A 23,959-nucleotide genomic window follows, 5' to 3' on the forward strand; every position below is an offset into this window, starting at 1 on the left:
TTTAAGGCCTCTGAGATCCTTCTGATCATGTTCCAGAATCCAGATCGTGCAAAGCCAAGCACTGGACAAATGACGTAACTGGCGTACGGCCTCTGATGACCGGCGTATGGCAGTTAGATCGAAGTCCAGTGGCTGGTCCTTGCATGGCAGCTAAGCCCTGGCCTCGATTTGTTCCCCTCACACTGTTTATGGGGTGTACTGTCCATTCTTCCGCTCTAAATCATCTCTGCTGTCTGTAACTGTATTTTACTCTGCCTTTTTGACTGCGTGATTTGTCCTGGGTGTGCACTGGTCCTTCCAGAGCCCAGAGGGTTAAAACATAGGAGCTGTGAGTTTAGATTTACAGGCGCATGCCAGTGTACCGGTGGCACACACAAGAAGTCTATGCATGCGCTGGCTTGGCCAATGCATACAGCTTCCTCTTGCATGCCTCATTTCGGGAAAACGCGTTCCAGTTTGTTTAAAATCCTCACAGGTGCTTGTTCTCAATCTATTATATCTGTCTAGATCGAGCATCCATCTCATTGTCTCATAAATGCAACTTGTTACAGTTTTTAATCCTCCTTTAAATGTTCCCCTGCCCTAATTGGCTAAAAAATGATTAATGAGAGAAAAATGCAAACGTTTTATAAAATGCCCGAGTAGAGACCAATCTCCGGATTGAGCGAGAGAGGTGCCATAAAACCCTTCCCCTCTCGTAACCTGGCTCCCGAACTTCAGATATCGAAGGTGACGACGGACCAGTCTATGCCTTTTTCAAAATCAAACAACGTAGCAAACGTTTCAAGTTTGGTTCCTTGGGTGGTATACCGCAAAACCCGAGTGGCAACTCTGAACTGTAGCGTTTCGCCACGCTTCTCCAAAAAAGGGCGCACCCGATTTTAAAACAAAAATTGAAAATTTTGGATCGTGTGCCCAAAAGCACCGTAGCGGAAACTTGTCCTAAGTACAGAGTGACACACTAACACTCACCTTGATCACCAATTTGTTTCCATCGATTTCCAGGTTTTGAGTTCCAATTTTATTGCATTCATGTTATTGGTTTTATCACAAAAATTAAACAGATATTTCCAACATCTTGTTCCTCCTCTCTATAACTTCGATTTTTCACCAATAAACAATTGATATCTAGGAATATGTACTCATTATGGAGTAGTTTTCTCATCCCTTGACAATAAGCAGTATTTCCTCTTGTTAAATCATCAAAGAGAATGAGTGACAATGGATCACCCCACCTCAGGTCTCTGCGTGACTTAAACTTTGAAGACGGTGAAACATTAACTAGGACTTGAAATGATGCAGAAGAGATAGACTCATACAACGAATCACACTCAGACTTCAAGGCTGCTGTACTTGGATTTTTTCATTTGATGGTTTTCAAGGCGCTTTTGACATCAAAATTTATCCATGTTCTTATATTTAACACTACTAGGTGCTCCTTCGTGCACAACACGAATGCATGCCCGTTGAAGGGAACAAGTTTTTATATAGGCTAGATATGTCCTATTTGTAATTTCAGAGCTGGAAGCAATAGAACATGAAAATAGGTAGGAAGATATATTACGTAGATTTATCAAAGTAGCAAAAGTTTAGATAATTTACATACGTTCTACATAGTCTGCACTTTATCCATAGATGGTGAAGGAGCATAAGACTTGTAGAGTTTGCAGTGGTGAGTGGTGATGATAGGAAAAGCACACAGTGCGCAACCTATTTAGTGATGGTACTTTGCATATAGAGTAGATAGTTTGCTGGATTGAAAAGTACTTGGAAAGAGACTTTTCATAGCAAAATAGAAAATAATCTAGCCCATGGCACATGTTGATCCATCTGGTCTAAAACCACAGTAAAGGTCCATCTGCAAAATGTGGGAAAAAACTACAAAACATCACAACACCATAATTTGGTTCTTGAAAATACAGGAAAAACGAACTCTATTGCCAAATGAATCACTTCGAACTTCTAACATTATAAAAAACATTAAAACCTACCAGCTTTGTTTGTGAACATCCAGCGGTATGTGTTCACGTAGTTTCGAACATCGTCTTCCTCGGAGAGGCTGAAGAGTTTACAAATTTTTGATGCCCTCTTAGGACCCCTCAACCTTGGTTTGTTAGTGTCAGTCAAGCCGGAAAGTTTGCTCTCACCTTTCTTCACAATAACCAAGTTCAGAACAGAAAGGTCTGGGATCACAATGCACCCACGAACAGACTTCCTCCTCCTCTCTCCGGTGCGCCTTCCATGTCCACGAAAGCATGGAGTCCCTGTCCAATCAAAATTAAGATGTTCCAGATTAGGAAGCAAATGCAAAATATCCTTTGAAAAAGATCACAGCACACTGTAACACACAAATTCGAGTCCTGTAATAAAGAAGACGAAAAAGATGCACAAAATAATACTTTTTATTTGATTTTGAATTGAGAGGGTTACAATTCTCTAATGAATGCTCTTTAAATAAAGAAAAGAACAAAAGCCTCTGATTCGATCTCCGGAATTGGTGGCGTTCCAACGGCTTGAATGCTTGTTGTTGAATCGCAGAAACAATAACTTTCTTTGAATCTTCAAGTTGAATGAACTAAAGAACAAAGTTTGAAGATGACTTAAACTTTGGAGTTTGATCTTTAAAATCTCCAAGAGTTTTGGTTTGTTGAATGATTTGATGTGGTGGACTTGCAAAGAAATCGACACGGTTTTTGGTGTTTGATGATTCTCTGCAGGATGTTAAAGAATGCTTGAGTTCTTGAAGAGTGCTTGAGAGCTCTGAAGAATACCAAGCAAAATGTGTTCTCTCTCTCATATGAGCCTCTATTTATAGGCTCAATAAGAGAAGAGCTAAGTATGACAAGATCTTATAATAAGATCTTTGATTGGCTTGATTTGATTTGATTGGCTTGACTTGATTGGATTTGATTGGATCTTGATCACATTTCATTTCCTATGTAAGAAGATTTTATTCTTCTTTTTAAGGAATGATTTTAATTTAAAAGAGAAGTAATATATTTATTATTTGACTCTTTTCTTTTATGGTTTATTTGAAGCGGGCCTGCACTTTTGGGCTTGTGTACCTTAACCCATTTGGCCAATCAAGCTAGCCCAACTTACTTTGGTCTTCACTGTATCTCAAATGGATTGAGCCGTAGAAATTTGTTGGGTCCAATATTTATTCGAGTGCTTTGACCAATCTTGACTTTAATTAATTAAGACAATTTATCCCAATTGATCGGACGGTGATTAAGTCATGCCGAAATTTTAGTGTCTACAAATTTGCCCCCACTTTAAGTCTTAGGCGGATGCTTGCTTGCTAGCATTGAGGGCGAGGCTTGAAGTACCTTGTTTGCCGACTAGCTCGTTTGAGTTTAACATTAGCTTGTCGTGGACATGCTAACGGGAGGAAATCCCTGGGTAAAAAGTACTCATGAATTGGCGCCTGTGATTGTTGAGATTTGTCTTGCATTTGAAGGATTGCATGCAAAATTCACTTGAGTGACCCCCTTTTTTTAATTTTTTTTAATTTTTTAAATTTTTTTTTTTGGAGAAAAATTCACGTGCACTTCACATCTTTAATGGCAAGAGTGGAGTTGCTTTGGAAAGGATTCCAATAATTCAAAAGCCGGACTATTGGTAATACTCTCAATGTTGGAATGATTTTGCAACCATGGTATACTGGTATCCTTATCTGCTAGAAAATATATACTTTCCTTGTACATGCACCAATATTATTGGGTGTTGAAAGTCAACCTAAGAATCAGGGCATGATTATATGAATTTTCTTCCGCACGAGATATTTGATCTTTGGAATTGAGCTTTGTCAGCTTCCTTCATTAAAAAAATTCCAAGAGAACTCTTTCAAATCCATGTACGGTTTGGATTTGCACGTGAGAGCATCCTTAATGGTAATGATTCCATATTTTACGTCCGTCTTTTGTATTCTCCACAAAAGGAATATTGATTTTCCTCTTCAGTTTTAAACTGAAGGCAATGATCATCAATTACTTCCATTTTTTTATGTTTTCTCAAAGGAAAGAAAGTATAATTTGCATACTGACACAATCCTTGCCATGCGTAGACCCATGATATGGTTCCCATTATCAATCACAAATATACTCTTTCCTTTGCCACTTGATTTCTTTAATTGGGAGGGCCAAACAACTTTCCTTAGGAAACCCTTGAGCCACTTGTATATTACAGGCGTTGGAACACACAATGGCTTCGTGCCTTTCCTTCATCCACTGCATCGGAACACTGCCACAAGTCCAGAAGGCTACGGAAAGGGGTCTCGAAGGTAAAGGCTCTCCCTTATTCCATTGCATGCGTTTGAGCAGATTCCTCTTCTTTCAAAATTTTTTTTTTATTTGTTTGATCTTGGTTTAGCATGACAGATTTGCTTGCCCGTAAAATAAACTCATTGGCACGGGACCATTGTTGTCCGTCTTGCGGCTTCCATTTCAAACACTTCTTAGTTAGTGTGGGAATGAAAAGATGTTTTCTGCATAAACGGGTGACCATCATGCATGTCCGGCCAAAGTGAAAATGCCTGCAGTTGTCTTTGTCTTATTTCCTCTAAAAAAAAAATTTTTTTTTTCATGTGAATGTCACCAGCAATTTGTCAAAATGCAGCGAAGTGCTCTTCATGGTTTCCACGTAGAAGTCTAGCATGCCCCCTTAATTTATAGTTTGCTCCCAACATTTGGTGGAACCTTGTATTTTTTTTTTTTTTTGGGAATCTTGACAGCACCGAAAATGGTCATGCATGTACACGTATATTCCGGCATAGAACCAAAATTGCAGCTGAGATATTCGAGATCCGTCTCAAACTTGATTTATTTGAAGCTTGTTTACTCTTTTACGGAGTTTTTTTTTTTTTTTTTGATATCTGTCTACTTTTCCCAAGACATTATACCCATGCATGTTGTTACAGATTTATTCACACTTTTGACTTTGATTGCATGAATGAGCAGTTCACGAAGCCATCCCTACATTCCTTGCTTGTTGCCCCCTGCTATACAATACCGAGGTATATTACTTTTAGCAAAGTTTGCAAAGTTTGGAGAATTTGTCTTCAATCGCTTCGCTTTCCATAATTCTTTGGCATACATAACACTTTGACCGTAGCGGAAAATGTGCATAGTGGGCTAGTCATTGGCTGGTTATCTAAGCACTTTTCCTACCATTTGAACCATAGGTAGCTAGTTTGACTTCACGGAGAATGCGCCTAGTGGGCTAGTCCTTGACTAGTTATCTAGACACTTCTCCACACCCACAGACCATAGGTGGTTAGTTTGACTTCACGGAGAATGCGCCTAGTGGGCTAGTCCTCGACTAGTTATCTAGACACTTCCCCACACCCAGAAACCATAAGTGGTTAGTTTGACTTAGCAAAGAATGTGCCTAGTGGGCTAGTCCTCGACTAGTTATCTAGACACTTCTTTGTACCCACAGACCATAGGTGGTTAGTTTGACTTAGCGGAGAATGCGCCTAGTGGGCTAGTCCTTGACTAGTTATCTAGACACTTCACCACACTATGGACCAAAGGTGGTTATTTTTAACCTTGCGGTTCAGAGGATGCGCCTAGTGGGCTAGTCACTGACTAGTTATCTAGACACTTCTCCACCCCAATTGGAGAGGGTTGGATGTTTACCATTATGGAAAGTGCGCCCGGTGGGCTAGCTTTTGCCTAGTTATCCGAGCGCCTCAACACGTCCTGTGATCGTAGGCTAATTATATCTTTCTTATAACATGAGCTTTTTCTTGTAAGTTTCTTTAGTCTCTTTTCCTTTTGTACCCTATTTTGCATCGTAGGCATGGCTTGCTTCAAGAGTTTCCAAGAAGGCTTCATGACTAAATGACCCTACTGATAACGTTGAGAATGGGACCACTTTGACTGTTCATCTCGCTTTTCTTGGTGCATGGGCTCTACAGTATGAGTCTCTAGGTGACGTGCTTCATCCTCCACAGTGGGCTATCGAGACTAATTGCGAGGTTATTGGAAGCAAGTCTGATTCTCAGGCATTGCTCTTGCAGTCAGCTCATCATGATGAAGAGACAGATCAACCTACTCCGTTCTCCCTCCTTAGCCATAGGATCCAGACCGAAGAAGCCGTTTGGGGAAACACTTTTAAAGCGATCGTCGATCCTTCCTATTGCAAAGGGTATTGGGAGTGGCTTGAAGACATATTGAGTCGTCATGAGCAAATGTTGAAGAAGGCGAAGATTTATGAGGCCATATATGCTTCTTTGTTTTCATACGATCGACTCGGAAGTGTCATGCGACATTTCTGTGAATTATGGAGTCCATCCACCAACACATTGCATACTGCTGTGGGAGAGATGTCCATTTCTCTTTGGGACTTGAGAGCACTTGGCGGGCTTCCAATTTCTGGTTTAATTTATGATGAGGCTGTTCCAAGTGTAGATGAGTTAATCGGTGTCGACAAGGATAATACGTACTATCTCCCGGTGAACTGTCGCTACCTTTTCCTTGCCTACCATCGTCTTCTTACAGACTCAAAGAAAGGTGAAGTGAAGATTGATGCCTGGGTAAAGTTTTGGTTCAAAGGGAAGATTTCCTATTCCAAGTCATCGAAGAAGACTTCTCGGAACAAGACCAGCGACCTGCCAATGTTAACAATCCTTCTGGTACCATTGGCGAAGCTTAAGTGCGAACACCTAAGCAGGAAGAGGTTTTCACCATTTTGGGGGTCAAAGAGACACAAAAGGACGTTGCCCATCTGGCAGCTTTTCTTGCTTGTTGGTTATGCAAATTTGTTTTGCCTGTTGGGAGTTGCGAATTGATTAGACCTGGGGTTTTCAAAGTTGCCGCCATGATGGCTCGTGGTACAAGATTCTGCCTTGCCGTCCCTGTACTAGCGAGTATTTATAGAGGATTAAATGATATTGCTAAATCTTCTAATCCTGGGAAGTGTGATGCTGTTTTTCCTGTCCATTATGTTTATGCATGGCTAGGAGAGTATTTCGGCACCCATTTTAGCAGCGACGCCCAACCATCGCTTCAAAAACCAAAGATGATTAGATATGGTGGCGAAAGAGTGGCTAAGCAGCTTGATGAGGCTGAAGCGCTTGACCTATTCCGAAAGTGTGATGGTCTGGTTATGGATCGCTTCGCACAACGAGAGGGCAAAAGCAAAGAATTGGTTGACGACGGTCAGCTTAGTGATTGGGAGATGGAGTACCTCATCAGCATTCGATCTGGATATCTGACATTGGGGAGTGGTTCCACTAAATTCATCGAACCATACAGCCCCCATAGATTCAGCCGACAGTTTGGCTTTACTCAGGATGTACCAGGGAAACTTAACGTTAACCTTCGTATTTGCAGCTTGAAGAATATTGTCAAGCATTTTGAGTCCCTTATTCGTGAAAAGTCCCAGAGCAAGTTGAGGTTGCCGAACCGTGCTGACCGTCGAGCCATTCCCATTACCAAGGCATATCTAGAGTGGTGGTCTCATATTTACAGAGATTATTTTCGAAGCTCGGCCGAGCACTCTGCGAAGGGTAAGCGTCCTGCCTCTCCCAAGCAACAAGTTGCTAAGGCCAAAAAACTTGCTACCGCTGAACCACGTACTGACCTTCGTACCACACGAATGAATGGTGGAAACCACGACCTGGTTAGAAGTGTTGTTCCTCTTAACAAAACAACCGATGAAAGGAGCAGTTGTGAGGATCGCAATTGGCGCCATCTTAAGAAGAAATCTGGCTGTGGCATTGCTGAAAGGGCTGATGTTTCATTTAATGATATGGACAAGCTTCTTGAAGGTGTCCCAAGTAGCAGTCAACCAATTCAGGCCAATCAGGTTGAGGTAAGGAAATTTATTTTTAATTCCAATCAATATTTGCTTGTTATATCTCCAAACACCAACATTTTCTTCTTCTTTTTTTTTTTAGTTGCTGGAAGGTGATATTATACATAACTCTAAGGACGAAAATTTTATCCTCCTTGATGAGCAGTCCATGAGTGGAGAATCAGTTCGCGGCCCATCTTCCTTTGATTTGGCACTACGACAACGACAAAATCACACATTTGGGGCAATCCGTCTTCCACCTTCATCAAACCCTCCTAAGTTAGGTCCAGCTGCACCATCGACCGTTACTGCATTTGATATTGGAAGTACTATTGTTGATGCTCGTCGCGCCGCTTGTTTGATTTTGGATAACAGCATTAAGAGTGTCTTAAGCAAGACCCCTCTTAAGAAGCTAGCATACTTGAGGCCAAAGTTGCAAAAGATTTATGATGAGTTTTCAAAATTCCAAGTGGATTATTCTCCGCTCCGAATCCAGATAGAGAAGCACATACAGAATGCTGGCAACTATATTTTGATGAGATCCGGTTTTGCTAGTGGGATGACCTTAGAGGTGCAAGTGCAACGATTGGCGGATATAGATCAACGTCTTATCAATGCTTTGGCTCTCGATGGCCAAAAAATGCAACGCGCTCAAGTACTCAGCTTTGAGTTAGATGGCGTTGGTTCGAAGAGAGTTAAGCTGATGAAGGAGCTAGAGTTGTTAGATTTGCAGGCAAATGAGCTCAAGGAATCAATTGATGGGATTGATGTAGAGAGAGGTCAGGATCAGCATGTTATCTCAAATTTGCAAGCAGAACGAGCTACTTTAGAGGCAGCTGAGGTGATCGAGAAGAATGATATGGAAGTGGCTAATAATCTGGAGCAACTTCTGAAGTCCGAGCAAGACGAGATCCAGAATTTGGCATGGCTACCTTAATTCTTATTTTGCTTTCCTTTAGGCTTGTTTACTCTACTGGATGAGTGTTTCATTTTCACCGCAAATCATGTCTTGCGTTTATGATGCTTAGTATAAGATGATCAATTATTATTTAAATAAAAGCTATTCTCATACTTTTAGCTGTTCATAGTTCACTCTTTTGCGGGCCAAGAGTAACAATTTTTTCTTTTTTCTTTTTCTTTTTTTTTTTTTTGGGACTGACTGTACTCGAGAAAAATTCTCAAGTTGCCTACGTACCTTTGAAAGGGATCAAGTCAAAATGTAGTTCAAAGGTAAGATAACAAATTTTTTTTTTTTTGATTGACTGTACTCAAGAAAAATTCTCAAGTTGCCTACGTACCCTTGAAAGGGATCAAGTCAAAACGTAGTTCAAAGGTAAGATAACAAATTTTTTTTTTTTTTTGATTGACTGTACTCGAGAAAAATTCTCAAGTTGCCTACGTACCCTTGAAAGGGATCAAGTCAAAACGTAGTTCAAATATGATGAATCCTTTTTCTTTTTTTTTTTGGGCCGTACACAGTTTTAGCTCATGCGGGCCAGAAGCATCATGCAGTTTATGCTCGTGCGATTAGGAGTAGGAGGTCTCAGGGATAGTAGCGCTTCAAGAACTTTCCGTTGATTGGCCCAATTCTGAAACCTTGTTCATCAGCTATCTTGTACGCTCCACTGTTGTAGACTTCCACCACCACATATGGACCATCCCATTTTGACAAGAATTTGTTGCGGGTTCGACGATTAGTGATAATGGGTCTTCGCAGTGCAAGCACTAAGTCTCCAAATTTAAAGGAGCGAGGCTTAACCTTTTTGTCGAAAGCTTTAGAGATTCGAGCTTGGTAGCATTCCAATTGTTGCTGCGCTTCCAATCTCTTCTCGTCTAGTGCTTCTAACTTAGCGAGGCAGAGCTTTGCATTTTCTTCATCAGTCAAGCCTTCTTGGAGGGCTATCCTTAGTGATGGAATTTGTCGCTCTAGTGGAAGAACAGCTTCAACACCGTACACAAGAGAGTATGGGGTCGCTTGAGTAGGGGTCCTATACGTTGTTCGGTATGCCCAAAGGGCTTCTTCAATCCTTTCATGCCAATCTCGCCTAGACTTTGCGACCACTTTCTTCAAGAGGTTGCTCAACGTTTTGTTAAATGCTTCTGCGAGCCCATTAGCCGGTGCATTATACATTGAGGAGGTTCTTTGCATGAAGTCAAACTTGTCGCAAAGCTTATCCATTAACTTATTGACGAAAGGTGTTCCATTGTCAGTAATGATATGATGCGGCACTCCATACCGAAAGATGATATTTGACTTGATGAAATCAACGGTTTCCTTCTTGACTTCCTTAACAGGAATAGCTTCAGCCCATTTTGAGAAATAGTCTGTTGCAGCCAGAATGTACAAGTGGCCGGCAGAAGACTTGGTAAGTGGTCCAACTGCATCTAACCCCCATGCATCAAATGGCCACGAGGCAACTGTAGGGTGCAATGGTTCTGGTGGCTGATGGATAAAGTTTGCATGGAATTGGCAGGCTTGGCACCTTTTAGCGTAATTCAAACAATCCTTTACCATAGTGGGCCAGTAGTATCCCATCCTTTTTACTCGAAAGTGAAGTTTTGGACCAGATTGATGTGCCCCACAGATCCCAGAGTGGGATTCTTCCATTGCTTGTTGGGATTCTTCTTTCCCAAGACAGCGGAGAAAGACACCTTCGAATGAGCGACGAAATAAAGTATCTTTGAAAAAGATGAATCGAGGAGCTCGTCGTCTTATCTCTGCCCTATGTCGACGGTCATTTGGAAGCTTTCCATGTTGGAGGTAGTCAATCAGGGGTTGTCTCCAATCGTTGTCTTCAATGGGCAAGACTGTGATTGCATTTGCTTCTTCGAGGCGGCAGTCCAACAACAGTGGTAATATCCATTGTTCGCACACATGGACATTGACATTCTCACCTTTTTGCACTGCTAAAGTTGTTGCTAGGTTAGCTAGTGCATCTGCCATGCGATTCTCCTCTCGTGGCACATGCTCAAGTGTCACTCCTTCAAGATTTTTCAACAAGTGACTTGCATATTGAAAATATGGGACTAAGTCATCTTTCTTCACTTCATAGTCTCCGCATAGTTGGTTAATTATTAGCTTGGAGTCTCCGAAGATCTCGAGGTCTACAATCTTCAATTCATTAGCTATTTGGAGACCAAGAATCAAAGCTTGATACTCAGCGACATTGTTTGAACATTTTTCACTAAGTATGAACGCGTAATGTAGGACTTGCTTTTGTGGAGAGACGAAGATGACGCCAGCTCCAGCCCCTTCCAATCTAGCAGCCCCGTCAAAGAACATCGTCCAGAGCTGAAGAACCTTGATAAATAGTACATCTTCATCAGGGAACTCTTCGGATATTTCCCAATCGGCTGGGATAGGATGATCCGCCAAGAAATTTGCTAATGTTTGCCCTTTAAGTGCTTTCTGTGGGACGTATATGATCTCAAATTCATTAAAGAGGAGAGACCACCTTGCTAAGCGTCCTGAGAGGATGGGTTTGGACATGACGTATTTGACCGGGTCCGCTTTGGCCACGAGATGAATTGTGTGTGCTTGAAAATAATGCCTTAACTTTTGCGAAGAGAAGACGAGTGCCAAGCACATCTTTTCAACAGGTGAATACTTGAGCTCGTTTTCAGTCAATCTTCGACTCAGGTAGTAGAGTGCTCGTTCTTTGTTCTCTTCATCATTTTGCACAAGCATTGCCCCTAGTGACTCCTCTTGGGCAGCTATGTAAAGTATTAGTGGTTTTTCAGAAATAGGAGCCCCTAAAACTGGAGCATTGAGCAAGTAGGTTTTAATACTTTCAAAGGCATTTTGACAAGCGTGATCCCAAATGAAAGGTGCATCTTTTTTCATCAGACGACTAAAAGGCTGGCAACGTCCCGCTAAGTTTGAAATGAATCGGCGGATGTACGCCAAATGGCCTTGCAAGCTCCGGAGTTCCTTTATGTTTTTCGGCGTTGGCATCTTTTGTATAGCATCAATTTTGGATTGATTGACCTCAATGCCTCGATGTCGGACAATGAAACCAAGAAATTTTCTAGATGTAACTCCAAAGGCACATTTGAGAGGATTCATTTTCACGTCGTACTTCCTCAATCGATTGAAAACTGGTCGAAGGTCTTGCAGGTGATCCTCTCTTTGTTTGGTCTTGACAACCAAGTCGTCCACATAACACTCCACGATCTTATGGAGCATATCATCAAAAATCTTTTGCATGGCGCGTTGATAAGTGGCTCCAGCATTCTTGAGGCCGAAAGGCATTACTTTGTAACAAAATATTCTTTTCGTGGTGTGGAAGGCCGTTGCTTCTTCATCTTCGGGTGCCATCCTTATTTGGTTGTATCCAGAACATCCATCCATAAAAGACAATGCCTCGTGGCCGGTAGTTGCGTTTATCATCAACTCCATGATGGGAAGAGGAAAGTCGTCTTTGGGGCATGCATCATTCAAATTTCGAAAGTCGACACATATCCGAATCTTTCCATTTTTCTTCACTACTGGGACCATGCTTGAAATCCACCGTGGGTACTTTACTTCACGTATGAACCCAGCTTCGATTAGTTTGTTAACCTCTTCTTCAATAACGGGGATCCGCTCAGGTCGGATATACCGACAAGCTTGCTTTACAGGACGGGCACCGTGTCTAATCCCTAAGTGGTGAACAGCTACTCTAGGGCTTAGTCCTGGCATTTCTTTATAAGTCCAAGCAAAGACGTCTCTATACTCGAACAACAGGTCGAAGTATGCTTTTTCCTCTTCTGGGCTTAGAAGTGCACTCACAAAGATTGGTCGAGGCTTGTCGGAAGTTCCAAGGTTGAGTTCTTTGAGGTCGTCAACTGTTGGTTGTCCTCCATCTTCCAGTTCGGGAGGAGCTTCTGGAAAATCGTCATCTTCAGAATCTGATTTCGAGTGTTCCTCAACCATCACGTGGTAGGATGTAGTGTACTCCATCTCCTCTTCTTTTTCAGCTCTTTCATGACCCTTAGGTTGCCCAGTTAGTACGATGGTGTGTCGTTTAACTTTGAGTGGACGTTCTGCATTGACTTCGAGTGATGTTATCCGCTTCATACGAGAAGGTATAGAGCTTCGAGTCTCCTCATCTTCCTTTGCAGAATCTAGGTCGATGCTTTTTCCCTTTCTCTCGAAATTGTCCTCTCTCGACAATGCGCTTTTATTCCCCAGTCGAGAAAAGATTGACTTTTTTGGCTGTAACGTTGCTCCCTCGCACGTCTCTTTTGTAACACCAAGTCTATTGAAGACTGAGGTTCGAGATATGGGAGCTTTGATGCGATCAAAAACAGAGACTCGAGGAGCAACTTGTTCATTGTCGCCCTCTTTCACCTCTTCCACTGTGATATGCTGCGAATTTGCTTTCTTACATTTTCCTTTGGCAGATATACGGATGGGTTTCGGTGGTGTGAACCCAAGACCGGTCTTTGGAGGACTAACTCTATATCCTTGCTGCCTTAATTCTTCTTGTGCTTTACTAAGGCCGTGGACCTTCTCACCAGTGAGTTCAGGACTCAACTCTCCAAGTGGCGTAGGATTATTGAAGTCATAACCTGAGTTAGCCAAGAGCTTGTAAGCCTTTGGATCAAAACCGTCGGTTATCTTTTCGGGAAGAGGTGAATGTTGAAGAGGACTTTGTGTAGACTTAACAAACCTTTCAATGGAGGCTTGGTTGAGCTAGGCTGTCCCAAGGTCGGAAGAGGTGTTGTTAGGTCTCCCTTTAGCATTTGAAGATCTTCCTTGCACAAAGTTTGAGAGCATTTTGCTGGATTCCCTATAGTGGTGATGACCTCTTCAAACGGTGATTGTCCTTCCTTTCGTCGAGACTTTGGAATGTATCTAAAGCTCTTTTCCGCAGCTTGTGTTTCAGAAGATGAAGATCTTTCTCGTGAAGACTCAATTCTTAGTGGTTCTTCACAATTTCTTGCATTTTCTTGTGAATGCGTTGTTGTGGCTTGCTTCTCTTTCTTTGAACTTCCTTGTCCCATGAAAGGAACTTCAGCTGGGATAACTTCAAGAACGGCAATGGACTCCATGTAAAATTTTGCATCTGCAAAGTGAGAATCAGCTTCAGTGAATGGCTTGTCATCTGCTACTACAGTCTTTATCCCGTCTTGATAGAATTTAAAGCATTGATGGAGTGTGGATGCAACCACTCCATTTCCATGAACCCATGGTCTCCCCAGTAGCAGAAGATTGTAAGAGGTTTTTGCATCGATGACATGAAATAGTGTACTTGCTACAAGCTCATTGATGGTGAGGTTCAAACGAATCATTCCGATTGCTCGCTGCCCTCCTTGGTTGAAGCCTTGAATGACCAAACGACTACGGGCCAACTCATCGATTGGGATTCCGAGTTTCTTCATGATGAACTTTGGCATGATATTTACTGCGGAGCCTCCATCGATAAGAATACGACCCACCTTTTGTTCTTTGATGTACCCCGACACAAACAATGGTCGATTGTGCGGTTTTGAACCTAATTGCAAGTCTTCATCGGTGAATGTGATCGTCGCACAACAAGAAGCACAAGTAGTGGAGTTCTCCGTGGTACCAACTTTATTGATTATAGACTCGTACTTCATGGGGTCTTCTAAAACTTGAATGAGTGCGAGCCTGGCTGATTGGGAGAGTTGCGATGCTTCGCGAAGACTAAACCATGGAAGTGCTTCGTTCAAAGTTGTAAAGAGGTCAGCCTCTTCTTTGTTCATTGTTGCTTTTAGCTCGTGGACTTGTTCGACGTCGCTAACAATTTCTTCACTTGTCGAAACCATGTAGACATCTTCGACTTCGTCCTCCTTGAAATAACCCTTTGGAAAGAAATCTTGTAAAGTGATTGGGGCAAGAGGATTTTGTTCTACAGGTTCGCGAACTTCTAACACCTCTTTCTTGGCTTTCATTTTCCTTCCTCCCTTTCTCTTTGAATATTGGTGATGATTCCTCTTTCCTTGGATTTTTGTAGGACAAACTGATTTAGCTTTGGGCTTGTTTTTGCATGACTTCTTTCGTGTCACGACGATCCATCCTTCATCAATTTCTGCACTCGAATTTTTGTCTATGCAAGAAAAAGTTGATATTTCTTGATTTAGGACTTGAACTATCACAGGTTCAAGTGAGCCAAATTGGAGAGTTCTCGCAATTGCCCCTTCTGTCGATGTTGTTACGTGCTCTCCCTTTGCTTTAGAACCAGAAGTTGGAGAATCTTGCGACCCCACAACAATGGTGGTGGTATGGTTGGATTCCGTAGCTTCGTCAAGGTCTAGAAGGATTTTATTCTTGCTTGCTAGATCAATAAGCAGTTCCTTCAACACAAAGCACTTTTCAGTAGGGTGGCTTACAATCCGATGATATTGACAATACTTTGGGTCATTCACACGACCTATTTCCTCGGGACGTTTGCACTCAGGTAGTTGAATGACTTTCTTTTCAAGTAAGTCTTCTAGCATGCCAGGCACATCAGAATCGGGGAACGGGTACTTCTTTTCTTGTAATTCCTTTAGAGGCAGACGTTTGTCTTTCTCTACAGGGCGATATTCTTTTTTGACCTCCTTTTTATTGTCTCTTGCTGTGATCTTTACTGGGGTCGTATTTACCATCATCGCATCTTTGGTTGTGTTCTTGGAGGACTTGTCTCCTCTTTTCACATCCTTCTTGTCATTTGGATTTCCCAAAATAGGAGGATTGTTTCCTCCGTGAGTTGCTATGTTGATTTCCATATCGTGTGCACGTGTAGCCAACTCTTCAAAAGTCCGCGGTTTTACCCCTTGAAGAATGTAAAGGAGACCCCAATGCATACCCTTCATGCACATCTCAACGGCCGAGAGTTCGGAGAGTCGGTCTCTACAGTCCAGGCTTACAGCACGCCAACGATTGATGTAGTCAACCACAGGTTCATCCTTCCACTGCTTTGTGTTGGTTAGCTCCGTCATACTTACAATGCGACGAGTGCTATAGAAACGATTCAAGAACTCTCGCTCCATCTGTTCCCAACTATCAATCGATTCTGGCTCTAAGTCTGTGTACCATTCAAAAGCATTTCCCTTGAGCGAACGAACGAATTGTTTGACAAGTAGATCTCCCTCCGTCCTAGCGTTGTTGCATGTTTCGACGAAGTGGGCAACATGTTGCTTTGGGTTTCCTTTCCCGTCAAATTGTTGAAACTTAGGCGGCTGATAACCAATAGGCATCCTAAAGCAGTCAATGCGCTTTGTGTAAGGTTTTGAATACGTAAACGCACTTTGTGGAGGCCCTCCGTACTGTGCTCTGATCGTGCTTGCTATCATGTCTTGGAGTTGTTGGACAGACAACGAAGCAATAGAAGTTGGTTGAGCACTTTCAATTGCCCTTATGCGATTGACCTTACGACCATCTCCTTGATTTGATGACAAAATATGATTACCATCGTCCGTTTGCTTGAGTTTCCCAGTTTGGTCACCCATCATGAGCTTTCCAGATTGGTCAGCAATTATGACTCCTTTTGGTGTGAAACCTGGTGGATGTGAAGCATCATGGCTAGTTCCTCCCATGTTCTGAGTCTCTAACTTGTTCATAAGCGATGCAATCTGGAGGTCTTTATCTTCCACGGTCTTGGTGAGCTTTTCAATGGCGCGCGCCATAGTAGTTAGTTGCTCCTCCACCGTTGCAGCATCAGTGGTCATTGCCTGCATAGCCATGGAGTAAGATGCGTCTGAACAAATTGGCGACTCTGAGCGCTTCGAAGAAGAAGGAGAGGATCCTGAATGCGAACCCGTGCTAGAATCTGCATCAGAAACTGAATGAGTTGGGAGAGGTGAGCTTGCAGACATAGAACTTCCAGAATTGGATGGAAGCTTTTCGGAGCGCTCTTCTTCCTTCTTTGCTGCAAGTGTGGCAACACTTCGGCGCTTGCTAGGTGGCACCTTTGCTGGGTTAACTTTTGGCATAGCTCCTTGATTGGCGACGATATAGGTCGCCTTAGCTTTGCTACGCGTCGCAGGGCCAGTAGAAGTGCTACTGCTATTCTTGGCAACAGCGGCATTCTTGTTAGTGTTTTTGTTGATTGGAGCGGTTTGAATCTTCTTAGAAGCCATTTGTGAAGAACTTGACTTTGGAGAAAGAGATGAGAGGTAGAGAGGTCCCACCGGGCGTGCCAAATTTGTAACACACAAATTCGAGTCCTGCAATAAAGAAGACGAAAAAGATGCACAAAATAATACTTTTTATTTGATTTTGAATTGAGAGGGTTACAATTCTCTAATGAATGCTCTTTAAATAAAGAAAAGAACAAAATCCTCTGATTCGATCTCCGGAATCGGTGGCATTCCAACGGCTTGAATGCTTGTTGTTGAATCGCAGAAACAATAACTTTCTTTGAATCTTCAAGTTGAATGAACTGAAGAACAAAGTTTGAAGATGACTTAAACTTTGGAGTTTGATCTTTAAAATCTCCAAGAGTTTTGGTTTGTTGAATGATTTGATGTGGTGGACTTGCAAAGAAATCGACACGGTTTTTGGTGTTTGATGATTCTCTGCAGGATGTTGAAGAATGCTTGAGTTCTTGAAGAGTGCTTGAGAGCTCTGAAGAATACCAAGCAAAAGGTGTTCTCTCTCTCATATGAGCCTCTATTTATAGGCTCAATAAGAGAAGAGCTAAGTATGGCAAGATCTTATAATAAGATCTTTGATTGGCTTGATTTGATTTGATTGGCTTGACTTGATTGGATTTGATTGGATCTTGATCACATTTCATTTCCTATGTAAGAAGATTTTATTCTTCTTTTTAAGGAATGATTTCAATTTAAAAGAGAAGTAATATATTTATTATTTGACTCTTTTCTTTTATGATTTATTTGAAGCGGGCCTGCACTTTTGGGCTTGTATACCTTAACCCATTTGGCCAATCAAGCTAGCCCAACTTACTTTGGTCTTCACTGTATCTCAAATGGATTGAGCCGTAGAAATTTGTTGGGTCCAATATTTATTCGAGTGCTTTGACCAATCTTGACTTTAATTAATTAAGACAATTTATCCCAATTGATCGGACGGTGATTAAGTCATGCCGAAATTTTAGTGTCTACACACACCAAAACAGCTGTTACCAGCTTGAAGATACACTCAACAGAATATTAATCCCACCTCTTTGGAGCAAGAGACGGGGCCGGCCAGTTGTTAACACTCCTTGTTTCATGGGGAATCCTTGCTTGTCACATCCTCCCATAATCTTGAAAACATAGCCCTTAAACTCCTATTAAACCAAAGAAAAGGCCTTGAGGTAATTATTAAAACTCAAAGTAGAATTCACAGACAGATGTAGGAGTGCAAGTGCATACCTCTCCAAGAGCATCTCCGCTAACCTCTTGTGAGAGGCTGTTGTCATAAAAAGCTCGGCTATGCATTTAAAAGAAAAGAGAAAATAAAAGGCCAATCACTTTTGCATTCTTATAAGGAAAGAACATTTATTAAACAACATAAACTCCAGTACTATACAGGAATATTAACTGTTCAACTTTTTGTACTCCAAAAGAAAGGAATTTTATGTGCTCATATTCCATAAATAAGGAAGCGTTCACAAAAAACTAAAAAGTATGTCAAGCAAGTAGCGGTAGTTTCATTTCTTCTAGCTCACATTTTCTTGATTGGAATTTAATATAAACCCATGAAAACCTAAAAACATCAATTGGGTTGGGGAATGCTCAGATTCTATGGGTGTATAGAAGAAGAGTATTTTATGCCAAACCCAAACCATAAAATTCTCATATCAAAAAAATTCAAATCTGAAGGAGAAAACCAAAACAAGTGCCAAAATATAAAGTGAAAGAGACGCAGAAACAGGTCATCAGAATGTGATCTAATGATTAAAAATCAGCATCCAGAAACGATTTCTATCTGGCTTTATGATATCTCCATATTAGGCTTTATGATATCTCACTATTGTTGGCCTTGCCAATCTACCTTGAGGTTGGGCTTGAACGTCAGATTTGTCGAGGAATTTGTAGAGGGAAAGCAAAAACTGGGGGTTGTCTTCATTGTACAGGAAAAAGAAAATGAAGTAGAGTCTGTTGTGTTTTTTTCCGGTCACAAATGATTCCATAAATCCAAGATCGAGAAACACAAAAGAGATTTTGTAAGTTCCATAATTGCTTATGCAGTCTAGCAAAAGAAAGGTGGAGCATAAAAATATCATAAAAAGTGAAAACAAACATTGTTGGACCACATTAAATTTCTTAAGTCTCTTGTCCTGTCATTGTGACCCTCCAATGTAACCGGACCAAGAACCGGAGTATTCTATGTCGCATAATGCACACCAACATTCTCAGAATGAATGGTATGATAATGAGTCCAATACCATGATTGCCATCCAAAGAACACGAACTTTTGTTAGAAAGTGAGAACCAACCGGAAGACCAACAACAACGCTAAACAAAGAAATCTTGTTAATTCTAGCTCTCAACTTCACATTGTTGCTAAATGTCAGTTTTGGATTTTCTAGCGCCTCATAAGAGGTTCTTAAATCAGGATAAAAAAGTAAAGCTTATTCTATGGAAATGCTTTTTTTTCCATTATGTGAGGAATGCTAAAGAAGTGACCAGCTGACATTACCGCGAGAACAGGGTGAACACCTAGTCTCTGATGGACCGACGAGGCAGATCATATTGCATATTCTGAAAGGTGATTTTTGCGGCAGAATTGGTGTCATAGTTTGCAAAGCACAAAAAGCCTTTGACTGGAACACATGAACCTAGAAATAACAAACAATTCGAGATAATGCTAGGTATGCCAAAAGAGTGATGAGTACATTTCTGTCAATGGGCATAGATACAGTGAACAATTGAATCTACCTCTAGATTTTTTCCAGGCCAAGTCATCGTGGAATACATGGAAACTAAAGCTGGTTCACTTGGCTTGATTGCTTTATGCAAACCTCTCAAATGTCCCCACTCTGGTTCCTTTCGTAATCCTTCAATATAATCAATTTTTCGCCATCGCAAACGCCAAGATCATAAGAGTTCGCACTAGAAATGAAGAGACCAGTCGCTGTTCGGCCAAAATTTGTTCCTCAACTAAAAATCACGTAGTAATCAATAAATACACACAAACACACTGAATAAGAATATACTTGATCGAAACCATCTTGGTTAAAAGAGGAGGTCTAAAGTTTTATGTTCTTCGGTGAACGGGAAGTGAAAAATTTCAACAGAGTACATGGGAAATCCTACTCAACCCAATATTACAACAAAGATGGAAATTTGTATCATCTGATGGAGGAACTCTTTTTCCCCCTTTGCAGCATTTCATCAAACACGTTCCATGCACCTATTATGTAATGGTCTGAACAGTCTACATGAAATCTCTTTGTAACCCATCAGAATAGGTTTATACCAAAATGAATACGGAGTTTTTAAATTATACTTATGTTTCTCAGTTCTGTTGGAAACACTTGACATTAAAAATTCTATGAAAAATTTGGTTCTCTTATGATTCACTACCATAACCTCATTCATCTATGCGTAATGTCTTAAAAAACCTGGACAGTGTTCATGGACAGCTTGGTTGTGGAATCTTTATGGATATATAATGGGCTCTTCGATCGCACATAGCCATCGATAATCACTTTTCCCATAAAACCCCTTTTCCCACGTAACTGTAACAAGGAAGGTCCAAACGTCACCGGGACTTGAAATATATGCCTCTATCTATTTGCCACATTGAAATTAACAATCAAATGTGTCTTTGTTCCGGGATCCAGTTGCTTATGCCTTTAGGTAACACGACCTTATCTTGGAAGCTGAGCGTAAATGGATTTTCCATGATGTAGGATACTTATGCGTTCTTGAGATAATATGTATTTGCCTATTTGGAAACTTTGTATTTTGTGTTCGTATGTAATAATTAATATAACTTTATATTGGTTAGGCTTTCTTGTATTGTAATTGTTGCAGTAAAAATTGTTAGGTATTAACTCTAAAAGAGCACAGTTTTTTTTTATTAGGCCTTGGGTACTAAAAATCCTTGGGTCGGCCCACTGGACAGAAGATCTTTTCCTATCCTTGTAGTTACTTACTATGGTGTTATGAGCACCAAACACAGGGACCATGGTCGGCACATAGCATTATGTAGATCTGGTAAGGTTACATGCGAGAGTGAGAAATAGTAGTCTACAAAATCTCTTTTACAAGCCCACGACCTAATTCAAAAATTAAAAAAGAAATTGGAAGGAATTTTTTATAGCACGTGTTATTAGGAGAAAAATCAGACCTCAATAAACTTTGTGCAGTAATGGGGGAGGCTGCATTTGAACCACAACAGGAAAATAACATCACCCACTCCATACTCCTGTTCAACGATGGAAGGCATAAGGATACCAGTGTATCATGACTTTTCACCTGCAAATAGAGAGAAAAAGACAAACATAATAGCCTTATTTCCAGTTAAAAGTGAAATTCAAGTCTGGTTCCTTCAAGTAGCCTAGACGAAACAAATATAAAGGTCCATATCATACCTTTGACATCGGAATTTGTAGAGATAATATGAGTTGGCGCTCAAAATTTTGCACTCTTAATAAGAGGATTAGGATCCTCAGGGATTTGTGGAGGCCTAACTTCCTTTACAGAATAAATCTTTCCCTCCTAATCCATAAGCGCAACAAAGTTAAAATCTTTCCCTCCTCAGCCTAGTCAATCCATAATAGCATCCATAAGCGCCATTATTTCTGATTTAGTAAGCTTTGAGCCCAGCTTAGTCAATCCGGCTTTGAGTTCATCGTATGTGATTGAGCCACTCCCATCGGTATCCATGCTTTTGAACGTTTGTTTCAAGCCCTTGATTTCTTCTTCTGAAACATTTTGTGCAATAACCTTCAAGCAACCCAAAAATGTTAGCTATAGAAAACATATACTACTATACCAAGGATGCCTAGTGAGTCCAATATTGCCTTGTTGGCCTCAAAAAGGTAGGTTACCTGCCTTTCTTTATCACTTTTTTCATTGCCGAAACCCATATTTTAGGACATCAAAAGTGAACTGTTTTCTATCAGTCTTCACTCAACATGACAAATAAACTCAACCTAAATATGCAATATAGGCCAACCTCAAGTCTTGGGCTTCAACAGAATTGGTTCCATAGATTTGTGCTATATGCAAACTTGATTAGGTCAAATTAGAATCCACCATGAAATCACAATCCTCAGTATGAGTGACATAAAGTAATTCATAATATCATTGAAACAAAGACAAGCTCAGCCACATCAGTAGTTGGTATCTAATTTTGTGAATTCTGAGAACTCGAACCTTTAGAGCAAGCTTTTTTAGCTTGTTCATTGGTCTGAATTGCTTCATCGTAACAAGTACAAAACTACAAGAGTTTTATGTGATACATTGCCGCCTTTTTTTAGCCATGGATCCTTTGGTTCACAGATGATGATCCGGATTAAATTGATGAGCCTAAACTCAAAGTTAGCTAGAAGTATATCATCTTCAGCAATAGAGACCTACTAACGCTTTATATATTGGATCCCCCAATACTTTGTTCCTACAGCCCTCTCAAATAAGCCATTGGATAATAAAGCCATCTTATTTCTGAAAATTTTCCTTAGTCTCGATGATCTGACAACTATGGAAAATTTTTCATATGGAATATAAAACTCTGAATAAATAATCAATTTATAAAATTGACAATCGATCGCAATACATTGACAAAACAAGCACTACAAATCCCCCAAGAGATATAAACTCGGAGCAAAAATACAAACTTTTTTCATTCAAAGACAAATTTCCAATGGAAATCACAGGTATATACATCCAACTCAGAGAACTCAAACTTTCTCAATGCACAAACTGTAATTCTGGGGAAGAAGGAAAACACATTTTAACTACAAATCACTACAAATCCATCAAGTCATCTAAACTTTATTCAAAGGCAAATTCCAAACGAAAATTACAGGTACGTACATTCAAAGACAATTTTTGAACGGAAAACGCAGCTATTTACATCCTAAGACAAATTCTGGGCGAAAATCGCAACAGCATACATCCAACCCAAAGAAATTAGCACTAACAAACACTTGTGGAGCCGGCAAATCAGATAAAAGTAAAAAAATTCAAAGGAAACCCCAAAAAAGAGCAAGAGATACGGGGAGAGGAAGGTATTATACAGTGGAAACTCCAGAAAAAACATGCTAATAACAAAGACATGGAAAGCTGGCAATTCAGAAAACACAAAAAAAATTCAAACGAAGCCCTAGAAGACAACAAGAAGGACTGAGAGAGTAAGAGATATTACATGGAAGAAAACTCCAGATATACCTTGAAAGACGCCAAGATTTCGCATCTACCTCTTCCTCTTTCGGTCTCTAATCCTGTTCGTCTTTCACTGCCTCTGTTCGTCTGTGCTGGGGGGGGGGGGGGGGCGGGGGAAGGGGGCGCAAAAAACAGAGACGCGGGCGAAAGGGGAGGGGTGCGCAGGTGATCGCTGGAGGTGGTGGTGGGCGCTACTGGTAGTGGTGGTGGCCGTCGCTCCGGTGGGTAGGTCGGTGGTCGTCGGCGATCGCTCCTCCTCCTCCTCCTCTCTCTCTCTCCCTCTCCCTCTCTCTCGAATGATCCGCCGTATATTTGTGCTCGTGGGTGGTGTGAGAGAGAGGGGGAGGGGAAATAATCTGGCGTGGCAGCATGCGGTCCATAAGTGGCCCTCATGGCGAAATTACAACTTTGGGCAGCCAAGGAAAACTGAACGGGTTGCAATTGAAGGGTACAATTGGAAAAATTAGCCAAAAATTGGCATCCCTCAAACCTGTTCTTATTATTTAGGAGGATGGAGATCTTCTTGGTATAAAAACAGCGGGCGCTTGTCCTCATAACATTTTCCATTAGCTGGTGTCAAAAGACAATTCAAGAACTCCTGTTGTTGCTGAAAGTTAGTCACAGCAGTTGGAGATGTTCAGTGGAATTGTTTTGCGCTAAAGCATTCAGAGAGATTACACATAATTACACAAACAAAACGATCACTACTTGATTCAATCACAACAGGAGATTACGCAATCACTCTCTTCCTCTCTCACTCAACAACTGCTAGTTCACACACTAATACAAACTCCATACAGATTTACACTACGTTACAAGCCAATTCCACTCACAGACTAACAACCAACACATCTAATCGTCACAACTTCCTCCGGATTTCCAGCCC

The 23,959-nt window shown here is 41.1% G+C and overlaps 1 protein-coding gene and 1 long non-coding RNA gene across 3 annotated transcripts; both read right to left on the reverse strand.

The window, feature by feature from the left end:
* Positions 1-1,831: 1,831 nt before the first annotated feature.
* Positions 1,832-23,191, reverse strand: LOC131330552 (small ribosomal subunit protein eS6y-like). 2 transcript variants are annotated; one of them, XM_058364176.1, is made up of 6 exons: positions 23,080-23,191; positions 21,279-21,633; positions 21,035-21,162; positions 18,109-18,166; positions 17,915-18,023; positions 1,832-2,264 (listed from the first exon to the last, which is right to left on the reverse strand). In XM_058364176.1, exons 2-6 carry the CDS (start codon positions 21,285-21,287, stop codon positions 1,981-1,983), a joined length of 588 nt encoding a protein of 195 aa, XP_058220159.1. In that variant the 5' UTR covers positions 21,288-21,633; positions 23,080-23,191; the 3' UTR covers positions 1,832-1,980. The 2 variants fall into 2 exon arrangements, with proteins under 2 accessions (XP_058220159.1, XP_058220158.1); XM_058364175.1 differs by lacking the exon at positions 23,080-23,191 and having other exon boundaries at positions 21,279-21,726.
* Positions 18,782-20,987, reverse strand: LOC131330553 (uncharacterized). The gene is made up of 3 exons (XR_009201140.1): positions 19,618-20,987; positions 19,379-19,517; positions 18,782-19,090 (listed from the first exon to the last, which is right to left on the reverse strand). It is a non-coding gene; the product is annotated as an uncharacterized LOC131330553 (long non-coding RNA).
* Positions 23,192-23,959: the final 768 nt, after the last annotated feature.

This window comes from Rhododendron vialii, chromosome 6a, assembly GCF_030253575.1.
Source record: "Rhododendron vialii isolate Sample 1 chromosome 6a, ASM3025357v1".
Lineage (NCBI taxonomy): Eukaryota > Viridiplantae > Streptophyta > Magnoliopsida > Ericales > Ericaceae > Rhododendron > Rhododendron vialii.